Source organism: Euprymna scolopes, chromosome 35, assembly GCF_053919585.1.
Source record: "Euprymna scolopes isolate OS-2025 chromosome 35, ASM5391958v1, whole genome shotgun sequence".
Classification (NCBI taxonomy): Eukaryota; Metazoa; Mollusca; class Cephalopoda; order Sepiida; family Sepiolidae; genus Euprymna; species Euprymna scolopes.
Window position 1 is genome coordinate 26,568,438 of NC_136516.1, and position 24,402 is coordinate 26,592,839.

At 35.0% G+C, this 24,402-nt stretch overlaps 1 protein-coding gene across 1 annotated transcript in view; it reads left to right on the top strand.

The window, feature by feature from the left end:
- The first annotated feature begins 20,757 nt into the window (after positions 1 to 20,757).
- The window catches only part of LOC145259752 (DAZ-associated protein 2-like), a 58,071-nt gene continuing 54,426 nt past the window's right edge, over positions 20,758 to 24,402 (top strand). Inside the window, exon 1 of the mRNA XM_080117465.1 lies at positions 20,758 to 21,063. Coding sequence (XP_079973591.1) covers positions 21,051 to 21,063 — 13 coding nt within the window. The 5' untranslated portion in view covers positions 20,758 to 21,050. The remainder of the gene's footprint in view (positions 21,064 to 24,402) is intronic.

Consider the following 24,402-nt stretch of genomic DNA (forward strand, 5'->3'; position numbering starts at 1 on the left):
AATCTGAATTGATTTGAACAAAAATAATTATAACAAAAAGGAAATCGTATCAAAATTTTTTTTTGATTTTGTTTGTTATTAAAAAATATTTATTCATGAAACTTGTTTTACGATTAGTATTTGTTTAATAATTATTCAAGAAAACTGTTTTCGTTTTAGAATTAATTTTTCATTAAAATTGTTTCCATTTTTTTAATTAATTTTTCATTAAAATTGTTTTCATTTTTTAATTAATTTTTCATTAAAATTGTTTTCATTTTTCGATTAATTTCTCATTAAAATTGTTTTCATTTTTCAATTAATTTTTCATTAAAATTTTTTTCATTTTTTCATTTTTTCAATAAAATTGTTTTATTTTCAATTAACATTTTATTAAAATTGTTTTCATTTTTTAATTAATTTTTCATTAAAATTGTTTTCATTTTTCAATTAATTTTTTATTAAAATTGTTTTCATTTTTCAAATAATTTTTCATTAAAATTATTTTCACTTTCGATTTTTCCATTAAAATTGTTTTCATTTTTCAATTAATTTTTCATTAAAATTGTTTTCATTTTTTGATTCATTTTTCATTAAAATTGTTTTCATTTATTAATTAATTTTTTATTAAAATTTTTTTCATTTATTAATTAATTTTCATTAAAATTCTTTTCATTTTTCAATTAATTTTTTTATTAAAATTGTTTTCATTTTTCGATTAATTTTCATTAAAATTGTTTTCATTTTTCAATTAATTTTTCATTAAAATTGTTTTCATTTATGATTAATTTTTCATTAAAATTATTTTCACTTTTCAATTGTTTCATTAAAATTGTTTTCATTTTTTCAATTAATTTTTCAAGAAAATTGTTTTCATTTTCAATCAATTTTTCATTAAAATTGTTTTTATTTTTCAATTAATTTTTCATTAAAATTGTTTTCATTTTTGATGAATTTTTCATTAAAATTGTTTTCATTTTTTAATTAATTTTTCATTAAAATTGTTTTTATTTTCAATTAATTTTTCATTTAATTAACTTTATACTGATCAAACTAATATATTTTTCATTGAAAAAAAAATGGCCAGTATTTGTACAAAACAAAAAAAAATTACAAAACTTTTGTTCAGCACCTTCCGGCGTTTTACATAAACTGTCTCAACGATTCTGACAATAGCACGTTTGTTATTAGGTATAAATACAAATTTAACATACTGGCCTTTCACTATCATCTTCCATTCTATGAGCTAGCGCATCCATTGGCTCAAGTATGGGCTCAATTGATCAGTTCAAATTAGAATGGGTATACAGCATTTTCAAGGGCTTTTTGTTGGCAGACATTTCACTTCCAAGCTGCGTCCTTCCTCCAAAGGTTGTGCAGTGGCTTAAGTCATATGGACAAATTTGGTAAATGGCTACGATAATAATCCACTACTCAAAGATAGACTTTTAGTTCTGTAATACTTCTAGGTGTGGGCGCATTTGTTATTGCAGCCGCTTTCTTTGGGCTGAATGTTCATCAGCAGACCAGGCGGGGCTTGAAACACAACAATGTTCCTTTGGTTAAATGGTTTCCCGATAAGCTAAGGGTAATGTAAGGAGGAGCACTTCACATGTATGGGGGGGGTATCAAAGATATGGCATGAATATATTAGCGGCAAAGTAATTTACATCCAATTAACAAGTGTCGAATACAATATTGGGTTTCCTCCGATTATTTTTCTTTCTTTTAGAACTGAGGCAGTGAGAAATAGAAAATCACCAACATTACCTTGGGTAATCCACAGAGAAGGGTTTAATACAGGCATAAATATGTAAATAGTTTATAGAAGGCAGGCAATCCTGAGCCTTTCCAAATAGTTCGACAGTGGCCCTTGCACAAAACACAGTAAGAGTTTAACATAGCGGGTGTCCACTGACCCTTGTGGGGAGGCAAGTTGTTTGTTTCAGGGCCAAACAAATCCAGTTTCATAAGGCTCTTCAGATGACAGACGTCTTGTATTTTTGTTTTCTCCTCCTTCCATGATCTTAGTTTTCCCAGCTGATGGCCTTGTACCATCCAGTAAAGGAAGCCGAGTTCTTCAATAATTCCATATGTGGCCACTATGTTCCTTGCTACGCCATTCAACCAGCACCTTGGTTTGGCGGCGATCACATTCGAACATGAATCAAGAAGTGTTTCCATTATCTCGGTCCTTCTAACTAGTTGCCTTGTGTCGCATCATCAGAGAGCCAACCTCTTCAGCAATTTCATACGTGGCCACTATAGGTTCCTTGCCATGCTATTTGATCGACACTGTATCACGTCCGTTATAATCAAGAATTGTTAGAAATCTTTTTTTTTTTCCATTTCAGGTTCACACATGGTGCGTGGCCGTCATGTCAATCAAATTCCGGTGAGTCTTTGCTTACGTGACTCGATCGCCTCTTGCACCCCAAGTCTCTTTGCTTTCATCCAGTACATGCACCTGACCATGACACATGTCATCAACTTGTACCTGCAGAATGGAACATGTTTCAACCTTTTGTCCATCTTGTATTGAAAAATACCTGTAACACTGTGTATTCTGAACTATAACCTTGTAGGTTTGTATAAACCCCTATGCATAATTACAGCCAACTGAGTATCTTCATCCAGCTGATAAACGTGGATTAAATCCAATTTGTGTTGTGTAGAAATATATCTATGCAAATATATGCAAATATATCTTCAGTTCGAGGAATAAGGTAGTTGAAACATGCGCAAGCCTTTTCTAGTCTCACACAAAAACATGCGTTCACATTTCAAGCTATATTACTTGTCATATACATGATGATGATTGCAACGTCTTGTCAGACGAGTGCCACTCCCTCAGACATTTAAAATCCATGATTCCAAATGTTTGAGGGAGTATCTATACAAATATGATGTTACAGAGTCTTAGCTTTGTACGGCAGCTAAGTCTCTCTCTCGGTTCAAAATGTTGAGATCCAGCAACAAGCAAGAGCAAGATAGCCAGCAACAAATTAAACTGCAGACCAGCTTAATGCGGGTACTGGTCTTCCACTTTATGTTTTTTTTTAATCAGAGATTTGCTTCTCCTAGAAAGGTTGCCTTCACCACGGCTTACGGGAGCCCTCTCTACCCCAATACACATTTACACACACGCACAAATATACACGGTGCTAGTTGGCCGTTGACCCAGAAAAAGAGTTCATACGCGCACACAAACATACGCGTGCACGTCCACACATGTACATATATTCACGTTCGCATACGTACACTCACATTCACGCTAACGTACACACATGTACTCACATGTACGCACACGAACGCACACATGGACGACGTCACTTCCCCTTTCAAAGGAAATCCACACATGCGCAAAAGACCACCGGAAACAAGTATAAAAGCAAGAGCAATAAGCCGCATCTTCCTTTTCCAACTCGCTTTCCGAGGTGAGTGGTCGGCGCACCAGCCACCGCCATTTCAGCAGGCACTCGCACGCGTGTGCCTCACGCCACTTGCTACTATGTGGGACAAAAGGCTAACAAACAGTACGTACACTTTATACGCTTTCTCTGTCCATGAACTGGATTGACTTTCTCGCTCTTTCTCTCTCTCTATACATATACAACTTGTCCCCGAGAATACCTTTGCATAGCTGACTGCTAACTGATGTCAACCCTCTATCTTTTTCTTTGTCTACACGCTGGACTATCATTCTCATTTCTACTATATTACTCATTTCTCCTCCCACGCGCGAACAAACGATAGTGAGATAAACACACATTTCCTTTTCTTTCTACACCACCAGTCCCGCAACAAACGATGGTTACACCCGCATGGATATGAACACGTGTTATATCTAAAACATTCATTCTTTCAACAGTAAATAAACAACACGTTTATCTATTCCAGCATTGAGTCTTTGTTTCCTTCTTTACGTCCATTTCATTATTTTCTTTTGTAGCGAGTTAGGGTATTTATACTCTAGTCCTCTACAAACATGGGTTGGCTGTATCGATGGTTTATTTATAGTCTCCAAATATTCCAATCACCCTCCCATGTTGCTGCTTTCAAAAATGGGTTCAGCCCACCTAGAATATCCCACTCTTTTATAAATGCTTTGATTTTCCAAGCAGTTCAACTTTGTCTCTGTTGTGGCAGAACTAACCTATGTTACTGTTACCCCTATATCTATGATACTATTGAATTGTCTGGTACTATGTAAGCCAGACATCTCTGCCGTTGAGCAGAGAGCACACACATAGTTTAACCATTCGCAATGAATACCAAGACTCTTTCACCTTAATGTTGTAACCTCCTAAACAGGACCACAACATTAGTGTAGATGTATGGATTTGAAGAAGGGCCCACAAGGATCTCCTTTGGATAAATGACCAAATTCTGTTCAACAAACTCGTATTTTTCTAACTTTTTTGAAAATGTAAAGATTGGCTCCACCTTGGAAAAGTTTATTTTTCAAAAAACTTTAGGGAATTTCCCTAATAAAATAAAATAACACAATTCTATGAACAAATGACAAACAACTTCTTCAACTTAACAAGGGAAAGGTTTATTCGCAAGGCGTACTTTAGAAAGAAAGGAAGGAAGAAAGTAGAGTCAGGTCTCCACTGCCTTACGAGGTAGTTACAGCCAGTGGCTGTCGTCAATACCTTTAGTAGGGGCAGCGAAGAGAACAGACGTCTAGCACCGTCGAAGGCTGGTAGCGTAAAAGCGAGAGTTTTCTTCTGGGACCGGAAGCTGTCTGGTCCCTAGGGGTTAATTCGTATTCATGTGCAAGTCCTCAGATTGGACAGTTTAAGGCCGCATCACTCACTCAGAGGAAGCGAATGCGCGAGAAGAAAAGGGGTCTATTTGTGTCTGCTACAAAGCCATGAGTAGAAAAAAGTCTACAATGCTGTCTATTGCTAAAGAATTGACCTAATTCATTTCTACATTTTGAAGTGTTAGAAAAGTCACGCAAAGTTTTCAAATTTGAAATAAGATATTTTTATTGGCGTAGAATATTTTTTCTTATTTTTGGACTGTTCATTGAAAGTAAACATTTTTGATTTAAAACACACAAACAAACAAAAAAAATCAAGAAAAAAAACTAGCTTTTTCTCGTGCACTGGACAACTTTTATATCTTAATTTTTCCTCTTTGCAAGAAGCTATTTTCGTTGTACAGTATATATTTAAAAAAAAAAAAAATTTATTACTGCAACCTAAAAATTCCTCTGTCGATAGTCTGCATGATTTTCGTTTTCTCAGTAAAACAATGAGAAATGAGAGAAAAAAAAGTATTTCAACTCTACGAATGATCGAAACCGCATTCACTCCATTATGAGAAATCCGGACAACATGAATATTCAACTGGATTTTTGCTGCAAAAAAAGATTTTGTTCATTTTATTATTTCAAATTCTTTTGGACTCCAAATTCTTTGTATTTTCTTTTTTTTTTTTTTTCTCAAGAGAATTAAAATAAATTCTTAATTGTCTTTTGTTCTCAGTGGAACACTGAACATTTTTTTTGCTGTCAAAACAACATGTACGTGACTTGACTTTTTTTTTCTTTGTGAATATTAATTTGGCATATCTTTATAGAAAGAGTGACAAAACGAAATGGAGTTTCATTCTAAATTAATAAACATCTTTATTTTTCATCTTCGTTAGTAGTGTTAGTAGAAGAGTTCTTGTGTAAAGATAGCTTTAACATATTGCCAGCTTGTTGAGAAAAGAATAGTTCCGTTTACATGCATTTACAGCTAGTAGTCATCGGGACGAAGGAGGCTGATTAAAGGAGAAAGAAAGGGAAAGGTATTCCGTGTTGCAGTGAGTGTATGTACCGGTGTATTGATGAGAGCAGTCTTGTAGCATCATAAAGAATGCTCTTTTGGGTACCGCATGTGGAAACAAATGGAAGTTAGAAGGTCGCCATGTTAGCTTGTAGTACTCACGCTCAACCTGGGGCCCAAGCTCCAAGATAATGTCTGCTGCCCGGCAGGGTCAGGATGAAAGAGGGTTAAGCGTTTCAGATTTCGCCTTTTATATACCTTGTCACATGATTGAGAGCTGGCTCGTGATTGAACAAGCCATGGAGAAAATGGATTTCAAATCTCAAGTCGCGAGAATTAGCTCCTGCCTGTGATTGTAGCGAGTTTCAGCTGCTACATCTTCTCCATAAAGTTGTGGTTTTTCTGTTTAGTATTTTTAGACTCAGATTTGTCTCTTGGGCCTATTTATTTTTCAAAATGGAAGAGCTTTCAAGGCAACTAGTTAAAATGATATGTTTACAGCAGACTCAGACTTTGGAATTACAGAAACAAAGAAAAGAAGAAAGAGAAAGAAAATAAGGAAGAAGAGAAAGAGAAGAAGAAAAAAGAGAAAGAGAATAAGAAATAAGAAAAAAGAGAAGAGGAAAGAAGGCAATTCAACAAAAAAAAAATACTGAAATGCAGACACAGGCAAAGAAAAAATTGGAATTACTAACTAAAGTAATAGCGAAGAAAGACAGCCACAAGTCAGACCAGAATATTGTGATCTGGTCAGCATTAGAAGCATTTCATTATCGTCCTGAATAGGAATGGACATTGACATTTACAATTCTTGACAGCAGCTGTTTTGTAGCGCAAATCATTCACATAATTATTATATCAATTGATGAATCTATTTTGCCCTTAGCTCATCAGAAGAAATAGCAACTATCAATCCACCAAAAGAAAATAAAATCCATTTTGGCATGATTACAAAATCCGAAAATGGGAAGAGAAGTTATAATTAGCTTGTATTGTATCTTTAATTATGTCATTTTGAATTTTTCAAGTAAAGTTACTCAAGTTAAAATGTTAGTATTAATAATTTGTATTAATTATGTCATTTTGAATTTTTCAAGTAAAGTTACTCAAGTTAAAATTTTCGTATTAATAATTTGTATTAATTATGTCATTTTGAATTTTTCAAGTAAAGTTACTCAAGTTAAAATTTTCGTATTAATAATTTGTATTAATTTGGATATGTACTACTAAAAATATATTCTATTTAGTATTTTATTAATTTATTATTATAATTAATCTATATATATATATATCTATTTAGATAATATTAATAATTGTAGTATATATATAACATATCTCTATATATTTATTTAATTTTATACGAAACTAATTACAAAATATATAGATTCTATTTCTGATTACACCAATTGCTGATTTTATCTAAATTTTTTATCCATATATAATTCAGTTTTATTGTCATTTTAATCAAATTTATTATTACATAAATCATAATTCTTTATTGTTATTTAATTATTTTTCATTAATCTTAATTAGTTTTAATATAAAATTTCCCTTTGTAATATTTTATCGTAATTATTTTAAATACAGTTAAAGGTTCATAATTCACTTTTAAATTTAAATGAGTTTTTCCCTATATTAAACGATTTTTTATTATATTGATAAATAATATATTTATCTAGTTTTATTGTTATTTTATTATATATTATTTATTTATTAATCCAATTTGTATCATAAATTGAATTATATTATATATTTAAATTAAATATTAACATTTAAACATTTCAATATAAATTAATCTATATGAGTTTTATTTATCAATAATCAAAGTTAAATTATAATATTCAAATAAACGATTAGCTCGTATGTCTATTAGTTATCCTTCCATAATTATAATTCATCTACTCTAATTTATTGAATTTTTAATTGTGTCCTAATATATTGAAATTAGATTATATACTTAATTTATTTTATATTTTATCCATGTATTGATATTATTTAATTGAGATTATTATTGGCATATATTTTACTTCAATCTATCATATATTCATTAGTTAATTTGTTCAATTTTTTAATTTTCTGTATTTTAATTATATCCATTAATAAATTTTTTCAATTTTTATTTTAATTTGAGGTATTATATATTTATAACATTATCAGCGTAATATTTAATTTTATTTACTTAATTACTATTATTTTATTTTTATTTATTTTAATTATCTATTTATTTTAATTTAATTTCTTTTTTGAAAGTATTACTTTAAAAATTAACTTTTTTTAAAAATACAAACTAACATTTAACATGTTGAAATAATGCAATTAGATTAACCCTCAACTCCGTATATTTCATAGTTTAATATATTTTAACCTATAATTCCAAAATTAATGTTTAATTCACAAGCGGTCCTCAGTCACATGTATATCCACGTTAGGGGAGATGACAGCATTAGGTTTTTTAAACTTTTTGCAGGGAGGTGTCGATGTCCTCCTACATACAGTATCTGGACTCCCCAAATTAGTCACCCATTTTAGTAATGACCAGGTTCAACGTTGCTTAACTTTGGTGATCTGACAGGAACCGGTGTGTCAAAGTGATTATGCCATACATGTTCCATATACTAATTTAATATTTAATTTATTATTTACGTATAATTATTAAAATACAATTATTAGCTCTTAGTTGTCAGATTTAAATTAAATACTACATTATGTGAAATATATATTTTCTTTTATAATCTATTTGAAATATATATCTGAATATAACTTGTGTTAATATTTCCTATAATTATATTATTACATTTGGTTTATTTATTTGGTTTATTGTGATTTATGATTTCCAGTTTATTATACCTTATTTGATAATTTTATATCTTATTTAATATATTTATCTCTATAAAGAAAAATGTATAATTTTCCATGCTTTGATAGTTTAATTTATTTAAACCTAATCCATGCTTCTAATCAGGTTTTAGTTGAGACAAGATATACTTAGATCTATGTAAACAGTTTTGAATTACTTCCTGTTGTTTGTTAAGAAGGCTTTCTTTAGATATTATTATATGATGAGATTCTAGATTGCAAAGGTTGCATTGGCCAGACTTATTTGGAGAGTATTTACTAGCACTTCCTATTATCGACCATTTCAATTGGTATTCAATTTTATTCTTTCTTAATTCATTAATTGAATTTGCTAATGATGCTATTTTCTTATTATTATTAACTGCTAATATTTTAAAAGATACTACATGGTTGATAAATCTATCTTTAAATCTACATTCAGCGCCCCCAATGTATGGTTCTATTATTGTCTATTACTTCACATTTATATACTATATTGGAAATGAGACATTTACTTTCAATATTTCTACGGTTACAAAGTGAATTCCCCTTAAATGTTTTGATTAGATAAGAAACCCCCTTGATTAATTTCTTTGTCTATTTTTTCACTGTTAGAACTTATTATAGTTTTCACTAAGTTAGTGGTTGTAGAAAAAGATAATTTAACATTATTTCAGTTTATGATTTTTCCTAGATTAGTTCCATTTGGAAAATTTTTGCCAATAATTTGAAAAATTCGTTCGGCAAATTATTTTTTATGTGTGTACTATATGGCAAATTAAACCAAATGCAATTTTTTCATCTATTTTTATTTTTATTTCCGTTATTATTTTCATAGATTCTTATATTCTTTCCTTCAACATTTCTTTTACAAGTTTTATTTTTTATGCTACTTTTACAATTAAATTCACCCACTGCCATATTGTATGTTTCGGTTTTGTTTCCCTCGCTTCAGTTAATATATTCCATTTTTAATATACTTTATTTCACCTCTATATCCTGATCGAGCTAATTCTTCATTATAATATTCTTTCTTGTTAATAAATATATTTCATTATGGGATAATCCGGATATTCTTTTTGAGATGCTAGGTACTAGTGATGGGATGATTCCAATATTTTCCCCCGATTCCAATACAATTACTAATTCCGTACTAAATTCATGATTCCAATACAATTACTGATTCCAATTCTGATTCTCTATAAATCTCTAAATATTTAACTTTAAAATTATTTAGTCCTATTACTGTAAAATTTTCTCAAATGTAAAAACACATCTAGAGATTTTAGTCTTACTGAAAATTCAGATCAATAAATATTTATTTTTTTACTATTACTACAAGCAGTGGGAGATGATTCATAAAACAAAATCAAATAAAAAAGATAATTAAAGGAATCGGTTTTGGCATCAGAAAATAGGCTCAAATTTTTCCGATTTCAATACCGATTCCAATACCCCAAAAAGTTCTGATTTTTCCAATTTCTGATTTCGATTCCGATTAATTGTCCCAACAATACTAGGTACAGTTGATTTCTTCATTGAGATTGGATGGTTTGATTTATTTTCAGTATAATATAGAGTTTGATTAGGTTTATGCTATGGTTCATACATTATTTATTTAGTTAAGGGTGGCATCTAAAAAATTTTACTATTTGATGATTTTATTATTGTTAAGTCAATATATTTTAAAAAATTGTATGCATTTGAATAATTCTTTCTAAATTTCTATTATCATCGGTTTTATATAGACTCTCCTTTATACTTGGTTCCTTTTTAGCTAAATATATGGATATATCTATACTCGTAGCCAAATTGAATATTGAAATGCTCCTATCTTTGGTTCTATGGGACGAAACTACATGAAAATTTGCAGACTTTTTGAAGATTATAAAACTATTCTAGGGTTAAAGTTTTATGATAAGTGGTAAAAAAGAACCTATATTTTCAAACCATTAAAATATGCCCAAATTTACCTACATTTGTATTTTTTTTTTTTTTTTTTACATAGGCATCACCACATTATCAAGGCCAAGAGGCCACTCAAGGATAAGGGTTAAAGAGTGTACAGTAGAAATTGGACATTATAGTAATCATTAGTAATGAAAATTTGGTAAAGTTGATAACTTATATGGAACGGCTCATAGTGTCCTGGCAAGGCAGCTTCAGTTTTGTTGCTTTGGGATGAATTTTGCTTAGGTTTTTTTTTTTTGCTTGGTTTTCTCCCCTGTGGCCTTGCCAGGCCACTAATAGATATATCACCTTCTTTGGCATTTTTGTAAGTTTGAAATCTCGGCGATTATTGATCAGAATTTTATAAATGAAAGCTCGTTGAAAAGCTAATGACCTGAATTGTGTAGTGAGCTATGTGAAATTTGCCCTTAAGGTCAACATTATTGCTTCAAAAAGTGGGGGATCACTTTTCTGTATTGATTTAAAGTAAAATGAGTAACCACTTTATGGCCACCTTTTTGAGGTGTCTGTTATTTTTTTTTTTTTTTAGGGGTGGTGTTTATTGTGGACTGGTAGACCAACACAGAACCTACCTTAAAAAGTTGTTTCCTATAGGTTTTCGGGTATGCTGAAAGCGAATATTGCATTTAAATTTTTTCCAGGTATTAAGCAAAAATAAGCTCTTGCATGTACAATAATGGTTACCACTTATAACATAAAGAATTACATGGAAAAATATTTATTTGCAGAAAATTTAAATGTGGTATTCATTTTCAGCACACTCAAAAACCATAGAAATCAAGTTTTTTAAGGTAGGTTTTGTGTTATTCTACCAGACCACAATTACCAAATAAACACCACTCCTAAAAAAAATAACAGATCCCCCCCTCTGCTCACCTCCAAAAAAAGAAGGTGCCTATAAAGTTGATGTTAATTTTACATTAAATTAATATAGAAAAGTCATCCCAACTTTTTAAAACTATAATTTCTTCATATCTTGGAAACTACTCATTTCCTGGGATTTTAACTGTTATTTTCGTTTTCAACCCCGAAAACCTATAATAGTGATAATTTTAAAGGATATTTTGTGGGTGGAAAGATACGGCACCTTTAATTGTTGAATATGGTTAGTATATTTGTCACAATATTAAACGCGATTCAGTTAATAAGGGGCTATAGTTTTTTAATTAGTATAGCTTCTTTTCAATTTTTTTTTTTTTTACATGGAGTTCACCACTTATCAAGGCCCAATGGCCACTCAGGGATAAGGGTTATTGTGTGTACAGTAATCAAAGGGATAGTGTAGCAATAGTATTGGAGAATTGATAAAGTGTCATTACTTAGGGGGGGGGGGTTCATCAGGAATTTGTTTGTGTTGAACTTGAAGACATCCAGGTTGAAGTCAGGAGGAAAACAGGCAAGTGGAACAGAGTTCCACAGGCGTGCAGTTCTAAGAAAGAAGCTTTGTTCGTGGAATCTACATTTTGATTTAGGCACAGATAAGGAGTGGGGAAAATTATTGACGGTGGTTTCAGCTAGTCGGGTGTTTTTTGAAAAAAATTGGCAAGAGGGGACCAGAGAATGGAGCTCAGACGAGCACTTGCCATGGAAATAAGGATAGAACAAAGACAGGCTCACCACGTCTCTTCTGTGGGGAAGAGGTTACAGGGTAGAGAAAAGGGCATCCCCCACCAAGCCACGAAGTCTATTTTGTACTCTGTCCTGGCAGGATAGGCTGTTTTTGGCAGCTCCTGCCCAGTTGTGGCAGCAGTACTCCATCCTTAGATGTACTTGGCTTTTATATAGATTAAGAATTGCATCAGCAGTGAGATATCGTCTGGAGCGGTAGAAGGATCAATTGTTAAGATATCTAATTTTAGTATTGTTAGAATATTTTTTATTTTGGATGATTGTAGATTTTTGTTGTGAACAGTCAGGTGCCGCCATACTATATACCGTACCAGCCAAAACAAGAAAGATAACTAACAAAATTGGAAAAAATACCAGCTCAGTTGTGTTTAACCAGACAAACAAGACCGATGATGAGGGGAGGTTCTATCATGATTTCTCCATTGCTTATGACCTCACTCAGATTGTTCACGAACCCACCCGTGTGCCCGATACTGACGGCCAGTATGCAAGTCTCCTAGACCTTTTTCTCACAACTTGCCCTGAACTGTGTTCAGCTTCTGTTCTGTCTCCACTTGTATCTTCCGACCATTCTGTTGTATCAGTTAAGATAAAAATGAAATGTACTAAGTCCTCAAATAACCTCTCCATCGTACAGTATATTAATACTCTATGCCAGATTGGGATAGCTTCCGTACATTTATATTAGATCTACCTCTGCGTTCCATGTTTAAAAAGGATGTGTTCTCTATAGTATCAGACCTGACAGAATGGTTAATTGTAGGTATAGACCGTTTCATACCCTCGAAAAAGTTCCAGCAAAAACCTAATAGCCAGTCGTGGTTCTCTCCAGAATGTGCTGCTGCCATTGCACACAGAAATTACCTTTTCGATTGCTTCCAACATAACAGATGTACTGAGACTAAAGCCGCTTTCAGGACTGCCAGCAACTACTGTAAAAAAGTAATAAAGAACACAAGAGAGTTGTATGCTCAGTCCGTCAAGTCCAAAGTAGCTGAGCAGCGGCTTGGTTCCCACCAGTTTTGGCAAATAGCAAACAGGATTCTGAACAGAAGCATGTGCTCTATCCCAACTATTATAAATGGACTTGAGATAATCTCGTCAGCATCTGACAAAGCCAAACTCTTTGCCAAGAACTTTGCAGCTAATTCTAACCTTTGCGACCAAGGCCACCAACCTCCAATATTTACTCCTGTATACACTATGTGATATAAAAATATCTATGTGATGTTGTCAACCTAATCAAGAACCTTGATTCCAGTAAAGCAACCGGCCCTGACGGTATTCCAATTATAGTACTCAAAAGACTTCAACCAGAACTAGCGCCCATCCTCACAAAACTGTTTAAATGTTGTCTTAAGGAGAATTGCTTCCCATCACCCTGGAATATCTCATCAGTATGCCCTGTATGTAAGAATTCAGGTGATCACTCATCTCCCTCTCAGTACATGCCAATAAGTCTCCTGTGTGTCATGAGTAAGTTGCTGGAATCTGTGTTAAATACAGAAGTAATCAACCATCTCAGCAAAAATAACCTTCTTAGTGACACGCAATATGGTTTCCATTCTGCTAGATCTACAGCAGATGTGCTTACAGTTATATCTCATAGGATTAGCGAATCTCTTGACGGAGGCTACCTTTCTAGGGCAATTGCTCTTGACATATCAAAGGCCTTTGATAGAGTATGGCATAAAGGTTTACTTCACAAGATCTCCAGCTACGATATAGCTGGAAATGTCTTCTCAATTAGTCAATCATTTCTCATGGGCAAAAATCAGAAGCTCTCAGTATTAATGCTGGAGTCCCTCAGGGGTCCATCCTGGGCCCAACTCTCTTCCTGATCTACATTAATGATCTTCCAAGTCACATCCTTACATCATTCATAGACGTTTATGCTGATGACACTACTATCAATGGTAGCACATCTAAGACCGTAAACGACCAAGTTCTCTCTGATTCTCTCTCCTCTGATCTTGAGCAAGTGGTACAATGGGGAAAGAGGTGGCTTGTTATTTTTAATGCATCTAAAACCAAGCTTCTATCTTTACATCATCAACGCTTTGATCCCCATCTGGCATCAATTGAAATGAATGGCTCTTGTCTTGGGGAGGCCTCATGTTTTGACAAGCTTCTGGGCTTGACCTTTACTCCTGATCTTAAATGGAACACATACATTAAATCCGTTGCCAAGGCTGCTGGAAAAATGGTGGGATCCTTCTATCGATTCAGTAGATATCTCACTGCTGATGCAATTCTCTATCTATATAAGAGCCAGGTACGACCTAGGATGGAGAACTGTTGCTACGTTTGGGCAAGAGCTGCTAGAAAGGACTTATCCTGCTGTGATAGAGTTCAAAATAGACTTTGTAGCCTCGTAGGAGATGTCCTTTTCTCTTCCTTGCAACCTCTATCTCCAATCAATGGTTCCCCCTCGCCCAACTTTCACAAGAAACACCCGTTTAGCAGAAAACACTATCACTAATTTACCCCACTCTTTATCTGTGCCTAAACCTAAATGAAGATTCCATGAGCAAAACTTCTTTCTTAGAACTGCACGCCTATGGAATTGTTTTCCTGCTTTCCAGCTGACTACAATATGGTTGTCTTCAAGTCTAATGTAAACAAGTTCTTGATGAACCGTTCCATATAAGGTAATAAATTTACCGAATTTCCATTACTACAGATTACTATATCGTCCAATTACTACTGTACACTCTTTAACCCTTATCCTCGAGTGGCCTCTTGGCCTTGATAGGTGGTGATGACTATGTAAAAAAAAACATGCATAAATAATGACTTGCTGCAAAAGTATATATATACAGGGTGACCCCCCCCCCAAAAAAAAACAAAAGCTAAATGGAGGCCATCTAGAACATATGCTGTAGAACGGAGAAAAAAAGGCCAAATACCCTAGTGTTTTGATGTGATGTTTTGAATATAATAAACTAGTTTTTTTTTTTTTTGTTTTTTTTTATTACATTTTCACCCCAAACAAGGCACATTGCCACTTTTGTGTAGGGGGCTACTATCAGGGGAAACATCTACTGGGGTACTATGTAGGGATTAGGGCAGCGAGATGTTGGTTCACGTTGCACTTGAACTTATGCATGTCAGTACAGTTGGGGAAGCAGTGACCTGGAATGGAATTCCAAAGTCTAGCAGTTCTGGGGAAGAAACTACTGGAGTAGAAAGATCTTTTACATCTAGGGATCTCTACAGTGTGGGGGTGGGATTTTGCAGCTTGTCGGGTCTGTCGAGGGTGTTCACGTCGTGGGGGCACTAGTGCTTGCAGTTCTTCAGAGCATTCACCATTATAATACTTGTAGAACAGGCAGAGGGATGCAACGTTTCGACGATGGGACAGAGGCTGAAGTTTAGATGCCAGTTTAGGGCCTATCAGATTTGCGACTCTCTTTTGAACCCTGTCAAGGAGCAAGAGACTAGTAGCCGATGCACCGGCCCAAATATGACAGCAATACTCCATACATGGGCGAATAGTGGCCTTATAGAGGTACAGGATACTTTCGGGTGTTAGAAGTTTTCTAGCACGGTAGAGAAAGCCCACCTTCCTTGCAGCGGCCCTGGCAATGCCCTCGATGTAATTGTTCCAACTCATGTTTCCTGTGAACGTTAGGCCAAGGAGCTTGAGAGACATACTCTCAGATAAAGAGTCGTTGGCCATTGCTATAGGCGGTAGAGAAGGTTTCTTGTAATTATTGAATGAAACCAGTTTTGTCTTGGTGGCATTGAACGTTACCATCCATTTTTGTCCCCATTCCACTACTGATTGGAGGTCATCCTCTAGTGTTTCTGCCATTACTTTAGATATATGTTCATTTGTTTTCCTGTCGTGCCTGCTATAGAGTGTGGTGTCATCAGCATATATACCCGTCTCAGAGGCAATTTTGTCGGGGAGGTCATTTATGAATATCAGGAACAGCAGAGGTCCAAGGATAGATCCCTGGGGCACTCCTGCATTTATATCATATTGTTTAGATGTACGACCGTCGAGGACAACCTGGATTTTTCTCTTATCTAAGAAGGATTTAATTATGTTAAGTATTCTACCAGTGATACCGTAAGATCTAATCTTCCTGAGGAGACCCTCATGCCATACCCTGTCAAAAGCCTTAGATATATCTAGAGCTACCGCTCTGCCCTCTCCCGCTTTGTCCAGTGAATGGTATATGCGTTCAGAGATTACAGTGAGGATGTCTGCCGTGGAACGGGCTTGTCTAAATCCATATTGATGGTCGGTCAGAAGTTTAGCATCTGTAAGGTGCTGGACTAGAGCATGGTTAATTAAGGTCTCAAATATTTTGGCAAAAAGTGGGAGGAGGCTAATAAGGCGATAATTTAATGGGTCAGTCCTTTCGCCAGAATTCTTGAATACTGGTACAACAGAAGCAGTTTTCCAGCAAGATTCATTAAGGCATTTGTTGTAGAGTTTGGAGAGAACTGGAGCTACTTCGGCTGAGCCCTTTTTTAATAGCACAGCTGGGATGAGGTTGGGTCCACATGCTTTAGAAGTGTCAAGGTTTTTTATGATAGCCTGCACCTGAGCAGGGTTTTTTTTTTTTTTTTTTTTTTTTTTTTACACAGTGATCACAACTTATCAAGGCCCGGAAGCCACTCAGGGATAAGGGTTATTGTAAGTACATCATGTTAGTGAGGAGATTTTATGAAGTGTTTAATTAGGGGGGCGGTTCATTAGGAATTTGTTAACATTAGACTTGAAGACATCCAAGTTGTAGTCTGGAGGGAAGCAGGCAGACGGAACAGAGTTCCACAGGCGTGCAGTTCTAAGAAAGAAGCTTTGTTCATGAAATCCGCGTTTTGATTTAGGCACAGATATAGAGTGGGGGAAATTTTTCACAGTGGATTCAGCTAGACGGGTGTTTTTTGTGAAAGATTGGCGAGGGGGGACCAGGGATTGGAGTTGAAACGAGCACCTGCCATGAAAATAACGATAAAACAAGGATAGGCTCGCAACGTCTCTTCTGTGGGAGAGGGGTTGCAGAGTAGAGAAAAGGGCATCCCCCACTAAACCACAAAGTCTATTTTGTACTCTGTCAAGGCATGATAGGCTGTTTTTGGCAGCTCCTGTCCAGATATGGCAACAGTATTCCATCCTTGGCCGTACTTGGCTTTTATATAGATAGAGAATTGCATCAGTAGTGAGATATCTTCTGGAGCGGTAGAAGGATCCCACCATCTTTCCTGCGACCTTGGCAACAGACTTGATGTACGTGTTCCATTTCAGATCAGGAGTAAAGGTCAAACCCAGAAGCTTGTCAAAACACGGGGCCTCACCCAGACGAGAGCCATCCATCACAATTGATGCCAGCTGGGGATCAGAGCGTTGATGATGTAAGGATAGGAGTTTGGTTTTGGATGCATTAAAGGTAACTAGCCACATCTTCCCCCACTGAACCACGCGCTCGAGATCAGAGGAGAGAGAATCCGAGAGAACTTCGTCATTTACAGCCTTTGATGTGTTGCCGTAGATGGTCGTGTCATCAGCATAGATGTCAACGAATGATTTAAGTACGTGTTTAGGGAGGTCATTGATGTAGATCAGGAAGAGAGTTGGGCCCAGGATTGACCCCTGAGGGACTCCAGCATTTATATTGCAGGCCTCCGATTTTTGTCCATCTACCACTACTCTTATGAGCCTATCAGAGAGAAATGATTTAATGATTGAGAAAACATTTCCAGTTATACCGTAGCTGGAAATCTTGTGAAGTAGACCCTTATGCCATACTTTGTCAAAGGCCTTTGATATGTCAAGAGCAATTGCCCTAGAAAGGAAGCCTTTGTCAAGAGATTCACTAATCCTGTGGGATATAACCGTCAGCACATCTGCGGTAGATCTTGCAGAGCGGAAACCATATTGTGTGTCACTAAGAAGGTTATTCCTGCTGAGGTGGTTGACTATTTCTCTATTTAATATTGATTCCAGTAACTTACTCATAACACAGAGAAGACTTATTGGTCTGTATTGAGAGGGAGATGACTTATCACCTGAATTCTTAAATACAGGGCAAACTGATGAGGTCTTCCAGGGGGTCGGAAAGCACTTCTCCTTAAGGCAGCGCTTTAATAGTTTCGTAAGTATGGGAGCAAGTTCTGGTTGAAGCTTTTTTAACACTATAATTGGGATGCCATCAGGGCCAGTTGCTTTACTGGAATCTAGGTTTTTTATTAGCTTGGCGACCACATGCACGGATATTTGTATGTTACCTAGCTTGTTCTGTGTTATAGGAGGAAATATGGGGAGTTGATGGCCTTCGTCGCATAGGGTAGAATTAGCTGCAAAGTTCTTTGCAAATAGTTTGGCCTTGTCTGACGCTAACGAGATAACCTCTGGTCCATTGATAATGGTTGGGATAGAACACACACTTCTGTTCAGGATCCTATTTGTTATTTGCCAAAACTGGTGGGAACCAAGCCGCTGATCAGCTACCTTGGATTTAACAGACTGGGCATATAGCTCTCTTGCATTTTTTATTACTCTTTTACAGTGGTTGCTGGCAGTCCTGAAAGCAGCTTTAGTCTCAGTCCATCTATTACGTTGGTAGTTATGGAAAAAGTGATTTCTGTGCGCGATAGCAGCAGCACATTCTGGGGAGAACCATGGCTGGCTGTTAGGTTTTTGTTGGAATTTTTTAGATGGTATGAATTGGTCTATGCCTACAATCAACCATTCGGTCAGATCTGATACTATAGAGGACACTTCCTTTTTAAACATGGAGTGCAGAGGTAAATCAGATATGAATGTACGGAAGCTATCCCAGTCAGCCATAGAGTATCGGTATACAGTACGGTGGAGGGGTACGTCTGATTGCTTCTTACATTTTGTTTTTATCTTAACTGATACGACGGAGTGGTCGGAGGATCCTAAAGGAGAATGAACGGTACATGAACATAGCTCAGGGGAAGTTGAAAGAAAAAGGTCTAAGAGGCTTGCATATTGATTGGGTGTATCGGGCACACGGGTGGGTTCGCGAACAATCTGAGTGAGGTCATAAGCAATGGCAAAATCATGACAAAACCTCCCCTCATCATCTGTCTTATTTGAATGGGTCAGCCATTCCACGTTATGGACGTTGAAGTCACCACAGATGTGGATGTTAGCCGAGGGATGTGAAGACAGTATGTGGTCTATTTTCTCAGATATGCTCTTAAAGATAGTAACTCCGCTGTTGTGGGGCCTATAGAGGGCAAATATAAATGCAGTGGTGTTAGCAAGTGCAACCCTGAAGCACATATAGGGTAAATTAGGATCTTCTCTAGAGATATCCCTGCCACATGGGTGATTTTCAGATCGTCTAGCGTGGCGTCTGTCCGCATAGGAAATTGAGGTAGGGGGTGGTTTAGAGGGTCCAGTGTGGAGTTTGAGGCGAACCGACTGGCAAGCATGTTAGCCTTCTCGGTTGCTAGTTATGACAAAAGTTTCATTTCACTGAGACAAAACACTAAGAAACGGGGCCTAATTAGAGTTGGGGTCCGTTTTTTTTTGGGGGGGGGTCACCCATATATATATATATATATATATATACTATGAGGAAAAATTATGATTTAAGAAAATTAGGAACAAGGCAATACAATACATTTTGCTCCCCCCCCCTCCCAAAGACAATAGATTTTTCTCGACTGCAGAAATGTTAGAAATTTTTGGTCCATCTCGATTAACTTTTTTTCAGGAGGGCAGAGATGCATATACTGCATATTAAACAGATTTAAACTCGATTTTATTTAAAAAAAAAAAAAAAAAAAATGACGGGTTCCATACTATCGGCCAAGTTCCAACTCATGTCCAATCATTGCATCTCTGTGACTGTTTTACAAGTACTTTAATTGAATGTGCTCCGACGAACTTGTTGCACTTGTGACCTCTCGACGTAAATAGCCCCAACTAATCTGACAAGCAGCCAAACCCAATTCCTTTGCTCGATAATTTCTTTTCTCAAACTGCTAAATTTGGGAATTCTCTCCCTGTTTCCTTCTTTACTGACTATACTAACATGTTGAAATTTAAATGCGAGCCGAACAGATACCTAGCTTCTCAACTCGTTACACAGTGTCCTTCTAGATATGGTCCCAAATAATAACCCCTTACGTTCCAGGTGACAATAAAAATAAATAAAAATTTTCTATAAGAAAAAAAAAATACAAGTTAGGAAAATGAGGCACAAAGCAATCAAATATTAGACTTCGCTCCTAGCCAAGAAATAGAAATCTTTCTTGACTGCGGCAATTTTTGGTCCCTTCTAGAAACCCCTTTTTTCGGGGTGGGGTGAGGAATGCATATAGTCTACATCCAACGGCAGGAGAAAGGGGCAAGTAAATAAGAAACATGTTTATGGGTTGACATGAATTATCTCCCTTTAAATATGTACTTATTAGCTTCGTCTTTTCTCTCTTAGGAAAAAAAATAAATAAATAAAAACTAGGTTGTTGCTTTACGAAACTCTCTCCCACTAATCCTCACCCCTCTCTCTATCTTTTATAACCTCCTCTGTCTTTCTCCCCTTCTCTCACATTCTAGTGCCTCCTCCCACTTCGTCTTACAAACCATAAAGACTCAACCACTGCTATCGCCTAGTATTTTCATTATATTTTTTTTTGCCTTAATTCTTGTATAAACCAGACTTTTATAACATTTCTAGTATTATTATCATCGTTATCATTACCAAACGAATAACAATATTTGTTTCGTCATCAACAGATCCAGAGGAACGTAAAACACACGTCGTAATCGCATTTATTTATATCGGCAAGGAAGGCTGGTTTATTTTTGTGTATTAAAACATCACTGAATCTTAAAAAAAATAATAATAAATAATCACCATGTCTAATCAAGGTAAATGAAAATTTATTTATTTTTATCTCCATTAAAAAAATATTATATTCTAAAATTGAAACGATCCTAACTTCTCTTTTGAAATGTTCATTTCCGCATCGTTTTTCTGCCTTGTTTTAATAACCCAAGCCATTTTTTTTTTTTTAAACTTATTCTTTTGTTATTGTTGACTATTGCAAACCCTGTTATTATTTATTTATTACTAATATTAGTTATTTATCTTCAGTTTAATAGGTCGGTGAATCCATTTTTTTAACTTTTTTAAAAATAACATTTCGAAATTCCGCTGGAAAAATATTTGTTTCTTCGTAAAACTACGAAATCGACATGCAACATTTCTTTCCTGTTTGTCTCGTTGCGAAATCTCTTTGCAATGTCCGTCATTTTCAATATCAATATTAATGTCGATGTAATATTTTTAAAGATGAGCAAATGAAAATAAGAAAAGATGGCTCGAAATCTGTTCATTTGGTTCTTGTTCTGTAAATGTCCATTTTTGCGACGGACTCGTCGGATTTGGTTCGAAATTGACGACGAGGGAGACATGTTGTTTTCCTTCGTTTTTTGGGCGTTTTTATGGCTTTTTTCCCCTCAGTTTTTCGCTTGATTTTCCTTTTTTTGTTGTTGTTTATTTTAAATAATACAAAAAGAAAAATTATTTCATTTAAACAAAAAAATAAAACCATTTTTTGTTTCTTTTTTTTTTTTTCCAACTCGAATGAAATGGATGTTCGTAATTTTGTGATGTGAGAATTCCTAAATAACCACTTGATTGAAATGCGATTAAAAAATGAATTTTTAATATTCTTTTCTTTCCTTCTTTCTTTTCTTTTTTCTTATTCTTTTTTCCTTTTTTCTTCTTTCTTCCTTTTTTCTTCTTTTTTCCTTATTCTTTTCCTTTATTTCTTCTTTTTCCTTTATTTCTTATTATTTTTCATTATTTCCTTTTCTTTTTCCCCTTTCCTTTCTTTTTCCTTTCTTTCTTTTCCCTTTCCGTTTTTCCTTCCTTTTTTCATTTCTTTTCCTTTTTCCTCATCCTCTTTCTATCCTTTCACTTTATTTTTTTTTACACAATTTATTTTTCCCGTTTATTTTTCATTTTTTTTTCACAAATGCTTTCTTGTCAATGACACCTGTATAATGGATCTACCATTTTCTATAACACCAACTTCACAAAAAACAATTTTAAATTTGAATAAAAACATTTTACAAACTGATATTTTCAATTTTTTTCACGTGAAAATTATTAAAATGTTTTGTATTCATCGACCCTAATTAGAATTGTGAAATAAAATGCGTTTTTGAATTATTTCGTTCGCTATAAGGATATTTCCAGAACAAGTTTAGCTGAGAACACGTGAATCATAATACTAGACTTTTTTTTGTTGTTTATAAACCCCCGTATCCAGAAATCCTTTTCAAACCTGGCAGACCACGAACTCCAATTTTCGAAGCTCTTTCATCTCCAAGCAAGGCATATTGCCACTTGGAACATAATTGGCTACTATTTGAGGTCATGTCTAACAGGGGACTGTGGGGAGTTGAGCGAGCAGCGATATCTGTTCACATTACATTTAAACTTCTGCAGGTTAGTACAGCCAGGGAAGCAGGAAACAGGGAGGGAATTGCAAAGTCTGGCAGACCTGAACGAGAATCGCCCCCAGTTGGTATTTTTATTTATTTTTATTTTTTTTTTTACAACCTAACCCAGCTTTAAAACCCCAAATCTCTCCATGTTAAGAACGGCTTCCGGAATAAACACCCCTTATAGCCTCAAAAACTGTACTACTTATACCTACTATAAAAATGGGGGGGGGGGTTCTCGTTCATGTTCGCCAAGAAACTATTACAGTAGAAGGCTTTCCGGCATCTGGGCACCTCAGCGTTGAAGGGGGTGGATTTTGCTGCTCCTCATCCTCTGATTTAGTCGGGAGTATGTACTTCGTGGGAGCACAAGCTGTGGCTGATGTGCACTCCACTCCACTGCACTGATGGATGCGACAAAGGTTGGAGCTTTGTAGATAGTGCAAAACTTATTAGATTTGACTTTTTGGGTTTGTGTACACATAGATTCGAAAAAGTTGTCAAAAAACAAATATATAACAAATAAATGTTATCAAAGGCAAGATAAGTTATTTTTCTACCAAACTGGATATGTTTTTCATGTTTTTATTCAATGTAACATGTTTATTCAGCTCGAAAAACATGCAGTGTTTACCGATGTATTGGAAAATTCAAGATGGCGCCTCACTCCCTCTTTAACACGGTAAGTTTGGGAAAAGGTGTTATAAATAAAAAAAAAACTAGACAAAATACTATTAAAAACTCGCCGAATATATGTCAAGTTATGTCACGGTAACATATATTGAGCGGGGTTTTAACAGTATTTTATCCAGTTTTTTATTTATAACAATTTTCCCCAAACTTAACGTGTTCAGACGCCATCTTGAATTTTCCAATACATCGGTAAACACTGTATGGTTTTCGAGCTGAATAAACATGTTACATTGAATAAAAACACGAAGAATATATCCAGTTTGGTAGAAAAGTAACTTATCTTGCCTTTGATAATATTTATTTGTTATATATTTGTTTTTTGACAACTTTTTCGAATCTGTGTGTACAGTAATACAACCCCGACTTTTTTCATCCTATTTAAGAGGAGATGTACCAACACTTTCGAATGGTCAAGTTTACGGCATAGTGTCGAACATGTGCTCGCTTGGACGCTCGCGCTCGACTGCTCGCCACAGTGATTTCTTTTTCAATGCTACTAAGACTAAACTCCTTTCCTTTAACAATTACAAGAAACCTTCTCAACTACTGATTTCTATGTCTACGCTCCCTGAAAGCTCTTCGTTTAAACTTCACAGGCAACATAAATTGGAACAAATACATTCGCGCTTCTACACTATTGGGACGAGATCTTGGAAATCGTAATACTGAATTTTACATTAAAATAATATCTACGTATTCCTCGTATTTTTAAGACGATTATATCTAAAAATTATGAAAATCGATAAGGTAGAAAATTATTTATTAAAGAAAATAAAAAAAAAATAGAATTTAAAAAAGAAACCATCGTTGAACACAGGAGAATTCAAAAGGGAGGTAATTTTCGGTTTAAATAAGATGGCGGCAATTTTTCACCTGCTATCACGATTAAAGTTTTTTTTTTTTTTTTTTTTAATAATTCAATAATATTCAGGTAATTCCGACTGCATAATTTGGAAGCTACTTATGACAAAAAAATCAGTTGAAACCATTGTTTTTTTTTGGGGGGGGGAGGGGGGGGTTTTAAATCTGGAAACTCCGTTTATCGACTACAAAATCTCGTCC